Source organism: Sinocyclocheilus grahami, unplaced genomic scaffold (genome assembly GCF_001515645.1).
Source record: "Sinocyclocheilus grahami isolate Dianchi unplaced genomic scaffold, SAMN03320097.WGS_v1.1 scaffold8.1, whole genome shotgun sequence".
In the NCBI taxonomy this organism is placed as follows: domain Eukaryota; kingdom Metazoa; phylum Chordata; class Actinopteri; order Cypriniformes; family Cyprinidae; genus Sinocyclocheilus; species Sinocyclocheilus grahami.
This window is the reverse complement of record NW_015505187.1, coordinates 4316558-4333396: the sequence shown is the minus strand read 5'-3', so window position 1 is coordinate 4333396 and position 16839 is coordinate 4316558. Positions and strand designations below refer to the sequence as shown.

General features: G+C 35.6%; 1 protein-coding gene across 3 annotated transcripts in view; it reads right to left on the bottom strand.

Moving 5' to 3' along the window:
* Positions 1-16839, bottom strand: part of gnai1 (guanine nucleotide binding protein (G protein), alpha inhibiting activity polypeptide 1) — a 29271-nt gene that overhangs the window by 3731 nt on the left and 8701 nt on the right. For all 3 annotated transcript variants that reach the window (XM_016279768.1, XM_016279760.1, XM_016279776.1), the window contains exons 2-7: positions 9166-9208; positions 8941-9082; positions 7851-8008; positions 2974-3102; positions 1243-1372; positions 626-779 (exon numbers count right to left, since the gene is read on the bottom strand). In XM_016279768.1, coding sequence (XP_016135254.1) covers positions 626-779; positions 1243-1372; positions 2974-3102; positions 7851-8008; positions 8941-9082; positions 9166-9208 — 756 coding nt within the window. The remainder of the gene's footprint in view (positions 1-625; positions 780-1242; positions 1373-2973; positions 3103-7850; positions 8009-8940; positions 9083-9165; positions 9209-16839) is intronic.

The window sequence follows — 16839 nt, the reverse complement described above, 5'->3', positions numbered from 1 at the left end:
CCACCTCCCAATTGAAAGTACCCAATAAATGATGATTTTTATTAAGCTAATATTTTAAATATTATTGTGGGTTTCAATAGATAATAGAAGGATCTTAATAAACATTTAAGATTTGAATACTTAAATGCTTTTTAAATGTGTTTTTTGGTTGTGGCACTGCAGTTTGCACCAATTCTTTAGAATGGCCCATGTATGTGTGTGTGTTAAATAATAATTTAGAGCTTTGTCCACATTTTATCCAACATTTTATCCAGGGTTATTATTGTCAACTGAAACTAACCAAAACCATTAAAAAAACGTAATTTAGTTTAACGTTAATTAGTTAGTTGAAGTACTAATTGAACTAAGATTATAATTAGAACTTAATTTTAAAATATAGACGTTAAAATAACAACAAATGAAAAAAAATAACAGAACAACAAAATTACTAACATTTAAATAGAAAATTACAAAAAATCTAATTCAAAATATTAACAAAATCTATATATCAATGATACTAAAATAACAAAACGGCACTTTATTTTTCTTTTTAGGTTTAGAATTCTAACAATATATTTATATATATATTGTGTGTGTGTGTGTGTGTGTGTAAAATCTAGAATCAAATCCAGTATCGGGGTCTGACCTGCGTATTCTGGGTAGCAGATGGTGAGTGGGCTCCTCTTGATTTTCTCCTCAAACAGATCTTTCTTATTGAGGAACAGAATGATAGATGTGTCCGTGAACCACTTGTTGTTGCAGATGCTGTCAAACAGCTTCATGCTCTCGTGCATTCGGTTCTACAGAAAAAGAAATTGGTTGACGGAACATAAGAAATAAGGACTAGTGAACTACAAAGTGGGTGTCGATAGAGCATCTTGGCTTAGAAGCATCTTTAAACACCATATTATATTACACAATAATATACACGGTCTACTCTGTGATCATTTAATGACTGCATGCCGAGCTTTGTATCGAGTTGCCTTTCAACGCAGCTCAAAACCTTGATTTATGGAATATAGGCTGGGGGTGGAGATGTGCTTTAGCCCTCTGCCATTTACCATTAAATCAATCAATATATGTTTGCGAATGCTTAATAAAGTAGGACTCAAACTGAATCAATATGACGTTGACATGGATTATATGATAAATGCAGGAATTGGTTTTCTCGTCAGGCTTAGTTTACCCCTCATTCATCCAATACAGATTCACATATACACTGTAATTCTGTATTTTTTTAAATAACAGGAAGTATTTTCCTACCATCTCTTCATCTTCGGCCAGCACCAGGTCATAATCGCTCAGTGCCACACAAAAGATGATGGCAGTTACACCTTCAAAACAGTGGATCCATTTTTTCCTCTCCGACCTTTGACCCCCAACATCAAACATCCTGAAATACATGACATTTTAAAATGTTTATCAAATTTCTGTAACTCGAAACTAGTGAGCTGCCTTGCTAAATTAATGTTGCAATTCTGTGTGCCCCCCTAAAAATAGTGTAGACTCAACTCACAATTGCTTTTAATAGGGTTTGGTGTTAGCATGTTGCGAAGCTACTGCTGTGATGATCTAATATCCATACAAATACAGAGCATATGCACGGATATTGAGTTGGACATTCGTTTTCAACTCTGAAAGTTATATAGCTAAAAATGGGCAAAGAAACTGATGATATGTACTTCCTCTTCCTGTCTGAATCGGAGTGCAAACCAGTTCGAGTGACACTTCTCTATTTGTCTCTCTCTGCTTCTCTTTTCTATCACTCTTGCACATGATTGCAGTCACACAGTATTTGCACAGTCTACCAAGATTTGACAACAAAACTCGATACAAATATTATGAAGTAGTTCCTAATAGTTCAATCTGTGGATATGCAAATGCATATCATATTATGTATACTATGCATACTTCATTATGTGGTCATATTTACCCATATACAGTGGGTACGGAAAGTATTCAGACCCCCTTAAATTTTTCACTCTTTGTTATATTGCAGCCATTAGCTAAAATCATTTAAGTTATTTTTTTTCCTCATTAATGTACACACAGCACCCCATATTGACAGAAAAACACAGAATTGTTGACATTTTTGCAGATTTATTAAAAAAGAAAAACTGAAATATCACATGGTCCTAAGTATTCAGACCCTTTGCTGTGACACTCATATATTTAACTCAGGTGCTGTCCATTTTGTGTGTGTGTGTGTGTGTGTGTGTGTGTGTGTATAAAAGAAAAATATTAAATCAATTTTTGAACCATTAAAGGAATAGGCTAGTTCACCCAAAAAAATTTTGTCATCAGTTACTTACCCTCATGTCGTTCCAAACCTGTATGAGTTTCTTTCTTATGTTGAACACAAAAGAAGATATTTTGAAGAATTTTGAAGAACCAAACAGTTGTTGGTCCCCATTGACTTCCATAGTAGAGAAAGAAATACTATGGAAGTCAATGGGGACCAATAACTGTTTGATTATCAGCATCTTCAAAATATCTTTTTTTGTTCAACACAAAAAAGTAACTCATACAGATTTGGAATGACATAAATGATGACAACATTTTCATTTTTGGGTGAGCTATTACTTTAATATTTTTGTATTATAATTTCAGTGAGAATTAAACATATTTTTCCTCAATTTTCCATTACTGTAATATTTAGTAAATCATTTTTTATTACAATCAGCATAAATTCAGTACAACAAATACTGCCATAATGTATAATTGTACAATTACATTCTACAAATGCAAATCTCAATTTAAATATTTGTAAGTATATAAAATATTGTGTAGTATATGTTTAATAGTAATATTTTCTCACTTTAATAATAACAAGATTTTATTGCATTATTGCAAGCTATTGAGAATTGGAGAACAAAAAGTGGCTTGATTTTTGTGCAAAATATAATTTATTTTTCTTGTGACTTTGGGTTGAAATAAGATTAGCCAAGAATATATTTTTGGCAGTTTTGGAATAAAGTAACCTGAAGTGCTCACTTGAAGTGGAGGTCTTTGAAAGTGAAGTGTGTCTCGACAATGCCTGTGGTTTTGACTCGGGTCCTCAGCACATCCTGTTGAGTGGGTATGTAGGTGGCCTGTGATATTCTGTCTAAATCATTCAGGTAGCTGTGGAGATATAACGGGAAGGAAGGGGTTAGTTCAGATGAAATTAAGTTTGTGGTTTAAGTTAATCTCTTGGCCCAAAAGTCCCGCCAGGGTTTCTCACGAGACGGGAACAGGGGTAGACCGGCAATCCCTGGGTGGAGATGATCCCCTGCTAAAACAAATTTTTATACACACACACACACACACACACACAAGGCCGCTCAAACAATTGCACAACAGTCAGCAGGGCTGTTTCCTGAAAAACAAACATTGTGCCATAACGTCTGCCAACTGCCCACTTCATATGATGTTCACGGTCCTGACTAAAATGGTGTGACAGAGGCCACAGTTTAGCTCGCGATTTGGTAATGCTTAGTAACGGCGTAAACAAAAGCCAAACTCCGTTACGCACTCACAAATATACAAATGAGTCATCTACCACACACACACACAAATTTACATAGAAACTCTGTTCCACAACCTAGCAAGCTACCCACTTACCCACGTTCATGTTACTGATGCAAACACCTTTCTAAAAGGAAACCTTATAAGGCACTTCATTTTAAATGAATTATAAAACTCAACATTCAAATGTGTTTGTAAAAGAGAAGGCAATCCTGGAATCCCCCCCAAAAAACGTAGAGAGAACAGAACAGCAGAGATAGATATTTTCAATACTGAAAAGTGCCATTCAAAACTGGAAAGTACAGATAATACCATAGTTTTATTGATAATGAAACTGTAAATCTTTTTAAAATTTCACATTTTATTTTAAGGTCCAATTCTCGCTATTAACAAACCATTAACTATGACTTTTGCCTCAATAAACTGCTAATTTGCTGCTTATTAATAGTTAGTAAGGTAGTTGTTAAGTTTAGGTATTGGGTAGGATTAGGGATGTAGAATATGCTCATGCAGAATATGTTCTTTATAAGTATTAATAAACAGCCAATATGTTAATAATAGGCATGCTAATAAGCAACTAGTTAATAGTGAGAATTGGTCGCTATACTAAAGTGTTACCCAATTATTAAATATTACTTTCATGATATGCTTTTGCCTTTGATTCATCAAGTTAGACAATACTAAAATAATAAAAATCAATATTCATTATAATTTTTTTTTGTTTATTTGAATTATTCCAATACTACTACTACTAATAATAATGGTAACACTTTAGTATAGGGACCAAACTCTTACTATTAACTAGTTGCTTATTAGCATGCCTATTATTAACATATCGGCAGTTTATTAGTACTTATAAAGCACATATTCTGCATGACCATATTCTACATCCCTAATCCTACCCAAAACCTAAACTTAACAACTACCTTACTAACTATTAATAAGCAGTAAATTAGGAAATGATTGAGGCAAAAGTTGTAGTTAATCATTTGTTAAGCCTATACAGAATCTTAGGCATCTATAGGCAGGTCGTTTTATTAGGAGGATCTTTTTAATAATTTAAATACAATAACAAGGCTAAATGATCAACAGATTATTTAAAATAATTATGTAAAATATGGATTATGAATATTTATTATTATTATGGTCACACTTTATTTTAAGATCCAATTCTCCTGCGTAGGACAAGTGTTTAGAACATGAATGAATGGAAAAAGAAATAATAAAAAATTGGTTCTACTTATAAGTATTTGTCCCACAAAACAATATGGAGCGTTTCAGATCAGATGCTTATGAAGTTCTATTCAGTGTACCCACACTAGGCAATATGAAGCATGTTTGTTTGACTATAGTGATCGCTCCATACCATACTGGTTTGGTTGAACTCAGAACATATATAGTGTGAGCACTAACCACAGATCTTGAAAGTCTTTCTGCAGGACATAAGCGATAGAATAATTAAGTAACATATATTACACATGCAAGAGGACCACGTGTCACAGCACCCCAAACCACTCAAAATAATAAGCCACAAAGTTACAATTCCTGTTTTTTTGCACTTGCATCGTAATGACGTAAGCGTGCTCAGGCCTGTTAAAGTGCGATGTGAGTGCAAGTCAGCGGGGCAGTGGGGAGGGGGGACGTTCATACTTAGCCACGGTGCAAGTCAACTGTGTCTAATAGACAGTAGATGGTTACTCGAACACACACACACACACACAGTTGTACGAGAACAGCAGTGGCATTACTATTTGATTAAGAGAAACAGGAATTTTTGAGTACACTACATAATTGTTATCTGTACTTGCTATCTTTAACTCCGTTATCTTTAGCAACGGTTTGATGCAACATGAAACTTTAACACGCACCCACACATATTTGCATGCTTCAACTGTAGCATGTGACACACTTTCTTCTGTGTATTTTTCTCACATGAAATCAATGTCGTAAACATGTGGCTAGTGTCGGACAGGCGGGTTTTCCGAGTCGAGGGTAAAGGCATGTTCTAGGAAGCAGGCAGCTACAGCGGGGCAAATATCGACAAGCTCGTCCCAGGCTCAAACAGTGAGAGTCTGGATACGGTAAGACAGGAGATCTCGGTGTACTGGATAAAGCTGTTTGAACTTGCTGTTTTGGCAGTGGCTGATGTTCGGGCTTGTTGAACGAGAAAAACAGAAGGGGAGGGAACTAGAAAACAGAAGGGGGAATGAACGGTTGAGCACCCAAAAAGGTGAACGGGTTGAGAGAGATAGGAAGGGAGGATGGTATGTGAGGTAGACAGATAGAGAGATAAGTAAAGAATGGCTGTAGAGGACAAAAACAAAAAGTTATGAGGTGATTCATCTCCGTCCCAACTAGGTGAAACATGACACATCTCCGCAGAGAGCAAAATACTGTGTGACGTGATAAAAAACACAGCTAATGAGGACTTCAAGTCATGATATGTTACATATTTTAATTTTGGACCAATGAGATTTCAATGTGGGTGGAGCAGTTAAAATAGAGTGCAGCCTTGCTTGACCGCTTTTCAGCTGCCTTGGTTCTGGAAGGTTTTTCATTCTATTTGGGATATTAAAAAAGTATTTGTTAAAGAATTATAGGCTATGAGCCAAACAAACTAGCTATGAGATGAATCACAAAAGGTACAAGACTGTGTAAAGAGCTACAGTCCCATTGTTAAAGATGTAATTTAAATAAAACCTAAAATATAAATCCATTATTGATTTTATATAAACACTTATACTAAACACTATAAATTGTACACTTATATACGTTTACCAAAATAAGCATTATCTTAAAATTAGTGGTTGTTCCAAATTTGTAGAAATATGCCTTATGTATTCATTTTGGTTTCATATTGTTTTGAAGAATTTCTATTTTCAAAAAGTACATTTAATGACTGAATCAATGAGTACATTTTAATTTAATGACTCTAGGTGTAGACGCGGTGTCTGTGTGTGAGCAAAGAAAACGGTCAGTATAAATATAACGATCAGTATACTAAACATCGCACATCCTGCGATGTGACCATCACAGATGCGCACATCGCGATATCGATGCTGAAACAATATATCGTGCAGCCCTAATAATAAAGACAAACTCACCGTGTCTATCTAGTCATGAAGATATATATACATTTCAATGTCAGCAGGCAACTATTTTTACAGCTACATTATTATTCCAGCCACAATTAATCATAACAATGTATATAAAATTACAAATGATTAAACATATAAATCATCAGTATGTTGTTTTACACACATGCACACAGACATGAATTCATTCACGACATAGCCGTGAGACGCATAAGAAATCTTTAGACGCACCCATAACAGCAAAAGACAATACTTTATTGAACCTTTTCTGATAAGAAGTGTGCGCTGCAAACACGAGCATTTTTGACAGTCGTTTTAGTCCAGTCTGCTTGTTTTATCATGTTAAACCACAGCTGTCGTCGGTTTTTTGTCTGGCAGTGGCAGCAGGTATGCGATACAATTTCTAATTTGAGGCTGTATTGCATCGATTCTGGCACCCAACATCACAACAAGATGACATTTAAAGCTCCTTATGTAGCCGAATCTACGCTGGTTTGAATTGACCGCCTCCAGTTTTCCCTTTGTTTTGCCTCTTGCTAGCGCTGTGATGTAATTGTGACGTCGGCCCTAAAAGGGTCTATAAGTTGACATAAAATAAATAAATTCCCCTATGGAGAAAATTAATGGGATTCTTATTTCCAGAACCTGATTGTTGCATTCTATAGAAACCAAACAACTTACAAAATATGATGCCTGTCTTTAAAGTCACCTTGGACAAAAAAAATCACAGAGGAAATCTCCAACAAGAAGGTTTTTCAATTATGTTTCATTTAAGTGCCAACTTTGTGTCAGAATATCCATCTTAAATCTGTTAGAAGACATAAAAACCGATACAAATGAGACAACCGTTGACATATTGCAAGAGTTAAATAATGCATATAATGTAATATAATGATATATTTGGATAGTATAGCTCATAATTTGGTTTTGAAAGAATGTATTTAGAAAAGTTGAGATCGTATTGAGATATCCAACTTCTGATTGCAGGCTTTGGTGTGTTAGTGTGTGATACATTCTGAAACTCTAGAAGAGACACAGATTACTAGGGTCATTATCATAGATGCTGTAGTTTCAGTTTGCTCTCCAATTGAAATATTAAAGAAATCTTGGTTGTGATTTTTCTTTTTCCTGTGGGGTGATTCATCGCTTAGTACTTTATCGCTTCACACTTGGTTAGGATGTGGCGTAAGGTGAAGCAGAGGACATATGCGACAGACAGGAAAACAGAATGGGGACTTAAATGGGTAGAGAAAAGACAAAGATACCCACTATGCTGCAGAATCATTGAGCTGGTACTCTCTGGATCGACTGAAACAGGCCTGCACTCCTCCATCCTTCCACAAACGCTTTATCACTCCAGCCAGCTCGGCTGTCATGAAACCCTCTTCAGCACTGCCCGCCAACACAAACAACTGCCTCGCGTCATCCTGAGACACAAAGAGAGAACAGCAGATTTGAATTCTTCCATGAATTCAATTATCATTAGCTATGTTTCCATCCACCTATTTTTATGCGCATTTTGGAATATTGCATTAAAAAAACACTGGATGGAAATGCCAAGATGCCCATAAATTAAAAAAATGCGCATAAAAAACGTATGAGCACAATTGAGTAGGATAAACCTTTTATCCGATAAGAAAAAATGCGCACTAAACTAAGATGGAAACACTTTTACTGAATAAATTCCACCATGCGCATCAAAAAAGTCATGTGACTCTGCACGATAGGACGGGATAACTTGACTAACCGGTGGACCGATCTCGTTCACAGCATCTGAAATGTTGTTTTGGTCGTTCTGAAATGTCTGCAAAGTCTGTCATCCAAGTATTTCTGTATAATTGACTTTACATCATGCATCCACCTCCAAAAGCAATGACAGCATTTATTGTTTTGTTTGCTCGCTCTGAGGTGCAAGTAATTTATCATAAATGAAAATTATTATATTCAGTGGCTTCTCTGACTTTGCTTAGTGATATTTAGTGCCAGTTTATCAGGAAGTGACCATTTTGTTCTCTTTGACTCGTTGGATGGAACGGTGCTTTATTCGAAAATATTTTATGCGATATTCTAGTTTTGCGCATAAGTTAAATTCGCATGTTTAGATGGAAACATAGCTATTGTCTTGTTTTATTTATTTTTTAAGTGTATTTCAGCCATTGCACATTTGAATCCAATTTTTCATCAATTGCAATTTCCGGACTAAACATTCACTATCAAAGATGATTCATTTCATTGAATTTCCAGCCGCCAAATGGACCGTTACAGTTTCTCCCGTTTATTCACATTCTTATAGTGTCTGTGAATCTACACAAGTGGGCTGTAACATGAAGCGCACCAGGCCACCAATCCTGTGACTCACCGCTCGTGCTGCATCTCCGAAATCGATCTTGAGTCGCCCCATGGCGCGAATGATGGCGATGATAGACTGAATAGTGTTGCTGTAGACAACAGCTTTGTACTGCTTGCACTCTTCCTCCGAGTAGCCTGCCTCATGGATGATTCTATATAAAGAGATATGAGTAACCAATAAATTATATTCAGCATAAAACTGAAGCGTAATTAGAGTACTAATTAGAGCACTTACTTCATTTGTTTGACTATTGTGCTCTTCCCAGACTCCCCAGCACCTGTCAAAGAGCAGTTGCGTAAGAGTTAGCTTATCTGTCTACAAACAATAAAAGTAGCGCAAGTGTCTAGACATAATTTCAAGAACAACAAAATGTTTGAGTTAATGTATGAGCCCCACAAGACAGAAAATGAGGAAAAAAGACCGATTCAAAAGCCTTTGAAAGTTGCAGTTTGGTGCTTTGTTTCTGAGAAGCCCCTGTGTGCATTTTTAAAACCCTGTAGAGCGATGTAGACAAGATCCTGAAAATACAAGATCTAAGACACTGAACATTGTTGTACATAGTCATTCTAACACTTTCATTATTGCCTATGAATATTTATCCAAAAATTTAAATTCTCCCACATTTACTCCTTCATGTCATTCCGAGCGTGTATGGCTTTCTATTTTCTGTGAAGTAGTTTCAAAGAATGTTTATGGAGTTGAAAAGTCGCAGTCCCCATCTACTTTCATTGTATGGAAAAGAGCAGTGTGAACATTGTGCAAAACATCTCCATTTGTGAAGAAAGAAGGCATATGGCTTGGCATAAGGGTGAATAAATAAAATGCTGAGTAGATAAAATCATTGGACCACACTTACAAGTCCAGTCCCTTGTATGTTTATAAATGTGCACTGCTGGTAAACTCTGTCAGCTCCTACTGCTGCATTGATTGGTTCAATAATGGCTCCACAGCTTATCTGGCATCTCGTTCCCTAGCACTGAGACAGAAAACTCCACTGCTATGTGTGTGCTGTCTTGATCTCAACAGAAAAGCCCTACAGAGTTAAATGCACTTGTCAAACAGATTGTGTTCTGTAACTCTTAAAAAAAAATAAAGGTTCCAAAAAGGCTTTTTTTTCATTGATGTCACAGAAGAATAACCATTTTGTGTTTCTCGAACTTTTGAGTGAACAGTTCTAAGAACCATTTTTTTGTGTGTGAAGAACATTTAGTGTGAAGTTAAAGGTTCTTCATGCAACCATAGATGCCAATAAAGAACCTTTATTTTTAAGAATGTATTTCTGTACATATCTTCAATTGCATTTTGGGACGGTGCAATCTGTTTGTTCGACCAATGGCTGATGGGAAATGTGTTCGTCGGTACAAAAATTTGTTATTTCAGTTGTCAAAATTGACTTTTAATGGTTGGTCTACCCTTTTAAGCAAATTCAATTCACCACACCACATGCCTTTCTGATATTCGTGCTTGTATTATGCAAACGTTACCAAGTTTAGACCATTTAAAGGGTTAGTTCACCCCAAAATGAAAATTCTGTCATTAATTACTCACCCTCAAAGCCGTAAGTCCTTCTTTTTTTGAGCACAAAGAAAACAACAATAACATAATTTTTTCAACAATTCTTCTCCCTCGAGTTACGTCTTTCTCCATTTTAGAGAGTATCACAATGCATACGCACGCTTTCCCCTAAGCGCAAACAATGCTGATTACGCAGATTACGTTCATGCGCGCATTTTCTCCCCGAACGTAAACGACGCTGATTACGTAGATTACGCTATTGGGTACTCTCCCAAGTACTCGGGGGAGAAGAATTCTTTGTGCTCAAAAAGCATTCTCATAGCTTCGCAAAACTGAAGTTGAGCCACTCATGTCACATGGACTGTTTTACCGATGTCCTTACTACGTTTCTGGACCTGGGAACATTACAGTTTCGTTGCTGTCTATGCAGGGTCTGAGAGCTCTCACATTTCATCAAAAATATCTTAATTTGTGTTCTGAAGATGAATGAAGGTCTTATGGGTTTGGAACGACATGAGGGTGAGTAATTAATGACAGAATTTTCAGTGATGTAGACAAGATCCTGAAAATACAAGATCTAAGACACTGAACATTGTTGTACATAGTCATTCTAACACTTTCATTATTGCCTATGAATATTTATCCAAAAATTTAAATTCTCCCACATTTACTCCTTCATGTCATTCCGAGCGTGTATGGCTTTCTATTTTCTGTGAAGTAGTTTCAAAGAATGTTTATGGAGTTGAAAAGTCGCAGTCCCCATCTACTTTCATTGTATGGAAAAGAGCAGTGTGAACATTGTGCAAAACATCTCCATTTGTGAAGAAAGAAGGCATATGGCTTGGCATAAGGGTGAATAAATAAAATGCTGAGTAGATAAAATCATTGGACCACACTTACAAGTCCAGTCCCTTGTATGTTTATAAATGTGCACTGCTGGTAAACTCTGTCAGCTCCTACTGCTGCATTGATTGGTTCAATAATGGCTCCACAGCTTATCTGGCATCTCGTTCCCTAGCACTGAGACAGAAAACTCCACTGCTATGTGTGTGCTGTCTTGATCTCAACAGAAAAGCCCTACAGAGTTAAATGCACTTGTCAAACAGATTGTGTTCTGTAACTCTTAAAAAAAAATAAAGGTTCCAAAAAGGCTTTTTTTTCATTGATGTCACAGAAGAATAACCATTTTGTGTTTCTCGAACTTTTGAGTGAACAGTTCTAAGAACCATTTTTTTGTGTGTGAAGAACATTTAGTGTGAAGTTAAAGGTTCTTCATGCAACCATAGATGCCAATAAAGAACCTTTATTTTTAAGAATGTATTTCTGTACATATCTTCAATTGCATTTTGGGACGGTGCAATCTGTTTGTTCGACCAATGGCTGATGGGAAATGTGTTCGTCGGTACAAAAATTTGTTATTTCAGTTGTCAAAATTGACTTTTAATGGTTGGTCTACCCTTTTAAGCAAATTCAATTCACCACACCACATGCCTTTCTGATATTCGTGCTTGTATTATGCAAACGTTACCAAGTTTAGACCATTTAAAGGGTTAGTTCACCCCAAAATGAAAATTCTGTCATTAATTACTCACCCTCAAAGCCGTAAGTCCTTCTTTTTTTGAGCACAAAGAAAACAACAATAACATAATTTTTTCAACAATTCTTCTCCCTCGAGTTACGTCTTTCTCCATTTTAGAGAGTATCACAATGCATACGCACGCTTTCCCCTAAGCGCAAACAATGCTGATTACGCAGATTACGTTCATGCGCGCATTTTCTCCCCGAACGTAAACGACGCTGATTACGTAGATTACGCTATTGGGTACTCTCCCAAGTACTCGGGGGAGAAGAATTCTTTGTGCTCAAAAAGCATTCTCATAGCTTCGCAAAACTGAAGTTGAGCCACTGATGTCACATGGACTGTTTTACCGATGTCCTTACTACGTTTCTGGACCTGGGAACATTACAGTTTCGTTGCTGTCTATGCAGGGTCTGAGAGCTCTCACATTTCATCAAAAATATCTTAATTTGTGTTCTGAAGATGAATGAAGGTCTTATGGGTTTGGAACGACATGAGGGTGAGTAATTAATGACAGAATTTTCAGTTTGGTGTGAACCAACCCTTTAAATGGTCAAGTTACTTTCAGTAGAGTGTGTACAGCTCTTTGCCAAAAGCTTAGTGCCTGATCAAAGACCAGCATCTGATAAGCTTATTATGGGTTACAATGGAAACCATAAGTAAGTGGATGGTGACCGATCAACTTCTAAGGGCTCAAGAGTGTGGAAAAATGGTTTGGTCATTTCAGCACAATAGAATCAAATAATAGACCATCACTTTGTGGACAGTAATTGTTCTAGTACAACACAACACACAAAGGTAGCCCATATTAAATTAATTTACATATTGCTGAATACAGTGTTTAAAATATTTAAAATATAAAAAAAATAAAATAACTGTATGCTGAACTACTCAGTAATATTTTCTTTTTAAGAATTTCATTCTTTTAATCAGACACTTTTCTTCAGTATGATATCTGATTTTTTTTGGACACATACAAACACACAAATATTATTATTTATACTGTAGTATTTACATTTTTACTCTTGTTTCATATTTTCAGTTTTCACTTGAATTTTATCTAGTTATGTACTACTTGTCCTTTTAATTGTCTAATATTTAATATGTTTATTTATAAATTTATATAATTTGTAAATAATTCTATATAGAAAATTATTTTTTTTTATATTTTTACTTTTAGTATACTGTACCAATCCAATAACAATTCAGTTTATTGAATGTATGAATTACAATTTGAATGTATTTTTGAATAAATTAATAGATAGGGAAAAATGAGGGTTAAAACACACCCTTGTGTGTTTTGCTCCCTGTTATCTGTGTAAAATCAGCTCCTGCCATGGAAAACAAAACAGACATTTAATTTCTATCCAAGCTAAAACATTATTACACCTGTAACGGAAGAATTCCGACAGGCTGTGGCGGAATATTAAACCACTGAATCGGAAAATAGAAGTGTATGTTTTTATAACAAGAAACTGTGTTATGAGCAGTGCTGGAAACAGCCCTCCAGGGCTAAAGCAACCTGGGAGAGATCTTAATAAAGCAACGGACAAACCCAGAGAAACATGCCACTAGAGGAACAAGGTGCGAGCCAGTTTCTATTCGTGAAAATGAACTGTGGATGATCTGTGAGCCGTGGCACAATTACACTCATCTAGCTTTTGTCCATTTGACACATGTGATCAAATGCTCGAGTCCAAACTCTCGTCACAGTGCCATAGCAACTGGCCCTGTTTCTGAGGACATGCTGCCAAAGAGGGCTCAGATACCTGATGGGCGTATGCCAGCGAAAAGCAGCTCTGCAGTGTATCGCTCATATGCATGCGTTTCCAGTAATGCATGATAATCCCTGTTTGTCATAGTAACTTGCTCTTGGCTTCCTGCTGATTGTGCGCATATAGTGTGTGTCATTACATTGTGGCAGATAAACCTCTTCTGTTTGATCGTCGTTTCTGGTGGCCCATGTTGTACGGTCAAGAGTCTGGATATAAATATGCAGTGTAAATGGTTGGAACTTTAATGATTTCTTGATATAAAACCATTTAGTATAAAACTATAAAAAAGGATGCACATTTAATCAGCCATAAATTAGTAATTTACTTATAATAGAAGATTTTAGCTGTGACAACATCAAGATTCCAAATGAGAGGAAGCATCAGAAAAGCTTCACTTGGTTCGTCATTTATCTGCATGGTACTAAAAAATGACTACAGTACCAAAATGAGAAAATGTCAACATTAGCAAATATCAACAGATTAATCTGCCTGGCTGATAATTCATTGCTTCCTTTGGCGGACTGAACGAACCAAGCGGTTCCTCACAAGTGAACACCCATCATGACACACTTGAACACCTTGTAAACTTACAAATGAGGTAGAAGTTGTCGGGACACTGTGAGCAAACCTGCTGAGGTGTGATAAACAAATGTCAACAAATGCTGGAATTGCCTTGGATGAATCGTTTCCTTCTTTAGTGGGCCTCACAGAGAAATTTTTAGGTTATATTTCACTCCAAAATAAAAGAAACAAAATAAGAAATGATTTTGCATTAAAAAGTGTCCACAATGCATTTTTGGTCGGTTAGATCCCATTCAAGAATGCATATATCTCTTAATAAATAAAAATGAATACATTTACATTGCCTTGGAAACTACTTGTTTTGTAAAATGCATTCAAATACCATTGATTTTATTTATAATATAGTAATTCTATGTCTGATTCTATAATAGACAAATCAGGTGACTTGCCACTTAGACAATTTAAGATTTATTATTTCTGACATTTCAAAAATTACAATAGTGTATCTATTTCCTACATTTGGAGGCAAATCTCATGATCACCTTTATTTGATCCACTGGCACAGCTTACCCCGAAGAACCTGACATGCTTTGCTTCACAGCTACCGTTTAAAACAAATTGTGATTTGCCAATGTATAAAATAAAGTAACAATTCATTTTGGTCACAATTCATTTTAAGGTCCAATTCACACTATTAACAAACCATTAACTACAACTTTTGCCTCAAAAAACTCATAATTTGCTGCTTATTAATAGTTAGAAAGGTAGTCAAGTTTAGGTATTGGGTAGGATTAGGGATGTAGAATATGGTCATGTAGAATATCTGCCTTATAAGTACTAATAAACAGCCAATATGTTAATAATAGGCATGCTTAGACATTTGCGTTAATTCAATTTAAGTAATTGTATGTAAATTATTGCAAATAAAATATGTGCAGCTAATGATTAAGACTGGATTTCATGGTTTTATTTAGAACAATAACAAAGGAACTGTAAAACCTGCAAAACACACCTTGTTATGCTTGTTTGCCGCCTTTTGTATGAAGAAAAATATGATATTTTCTCCTCTTTCTTTATTATGCATACACTGCATTTCACCTCAGGCATCATTAAAGTACATGTGTTCTTTTCAGGTCCTATGTGATTATGTAAGCCACTCAGTGTTGAGAAAAATCCCGAGTATTTTTCCTTTGATTAGTCTACTAATCAAATATTTTATGAATAGCATAATCTTAATTAGAGCCCGACCGATATTGGTTTTTTGGGGGCCGATACCGATATTAGGGAGTAAAAAAAAGCCTGATACTGATATTCTTTGTGTAGGCTATATTATAGTACAGTATAGTCAAAAGTTTGGACACACTTCCCATTCGTGTGTTCAAACTTTTGACTGGTACTGTATAAAGAATACAGTATAAAGCCTACATAAACAGAATATATATACATAAACACATTTTTTGCAATGATAACTCAAATGTGGTGATCAAACACTTTTAACGATGTGACAAACATAGGCCTATGTAATGGAGGCGGGGTATTTAACAATTTAACAATAAACTTTATTATTCAAAATGAGTCTGACATCAGTGCACTTAACAGTAAACTTCACTTATCATAAATATCTTAAATAACACAAATAGAACAAAATATATATAACTTGAATTAAGAAATTAAAGAAGGTAACTGGTGTAGGGCAAGCAAGCTACTGCCAAACCAACAGGGGCAGGTTTATGCAGGAAGAACCTTATTTATTTAGAAATTTATGACTAGATTCCGCGATTCCATCCATGTTTTCTGCATCGCGGAAATCATAGGGCCCTACTAATGTAGCAAACGAATATGATAAGCTCATTGTGAGAGTAAAAGATGGGGACATTGTTGTTTATTTACTTAGCATTGAGTCTCTCCAACTTGTTGACAACGTAGCGTTAAATCACCATTCAACAGACTCAAGCCACCACCGCACTGCCGTCTATTGGACTGCAGAAAGATGCTAACTTTTCAATCTGCTACGTTACTGACTGTACTGACAAACTATGCTGACACCGTGTCTGTGCCGCAACAGGACGCAACAAAGTGACCGTTGAAAATTATTTGAACTTTGTGTCAGCATGTCATAAATAGAACGAAGCATCAGTTTACTGCATCCAGCTTAGACAACATCACTGATTATAATGGGTTCTATTCTACACCTGACGTGAGCGAATTCTATTCCATTCTATTCGATAGAATTCTATTGTATTTTGTCGCACCGCGCGATGTGATGTGACTAGGGATGTAACGGTATGAAAATTTAATATCATGATTATAGTGACCGACATTATCACGATTATCAATATTATCACGGTTTTGATAAAATTAGATGAAAATGTCCAAAAAGAAATGATACACACACTGAAAACATTTCAATAAGTTTTATAAACATTAAATTAACATTAACATGAAGCCCTAATAATAATAATAATAACAAATCACTTATATATATATATTTTTTTTTTCTTTATATATATATACACA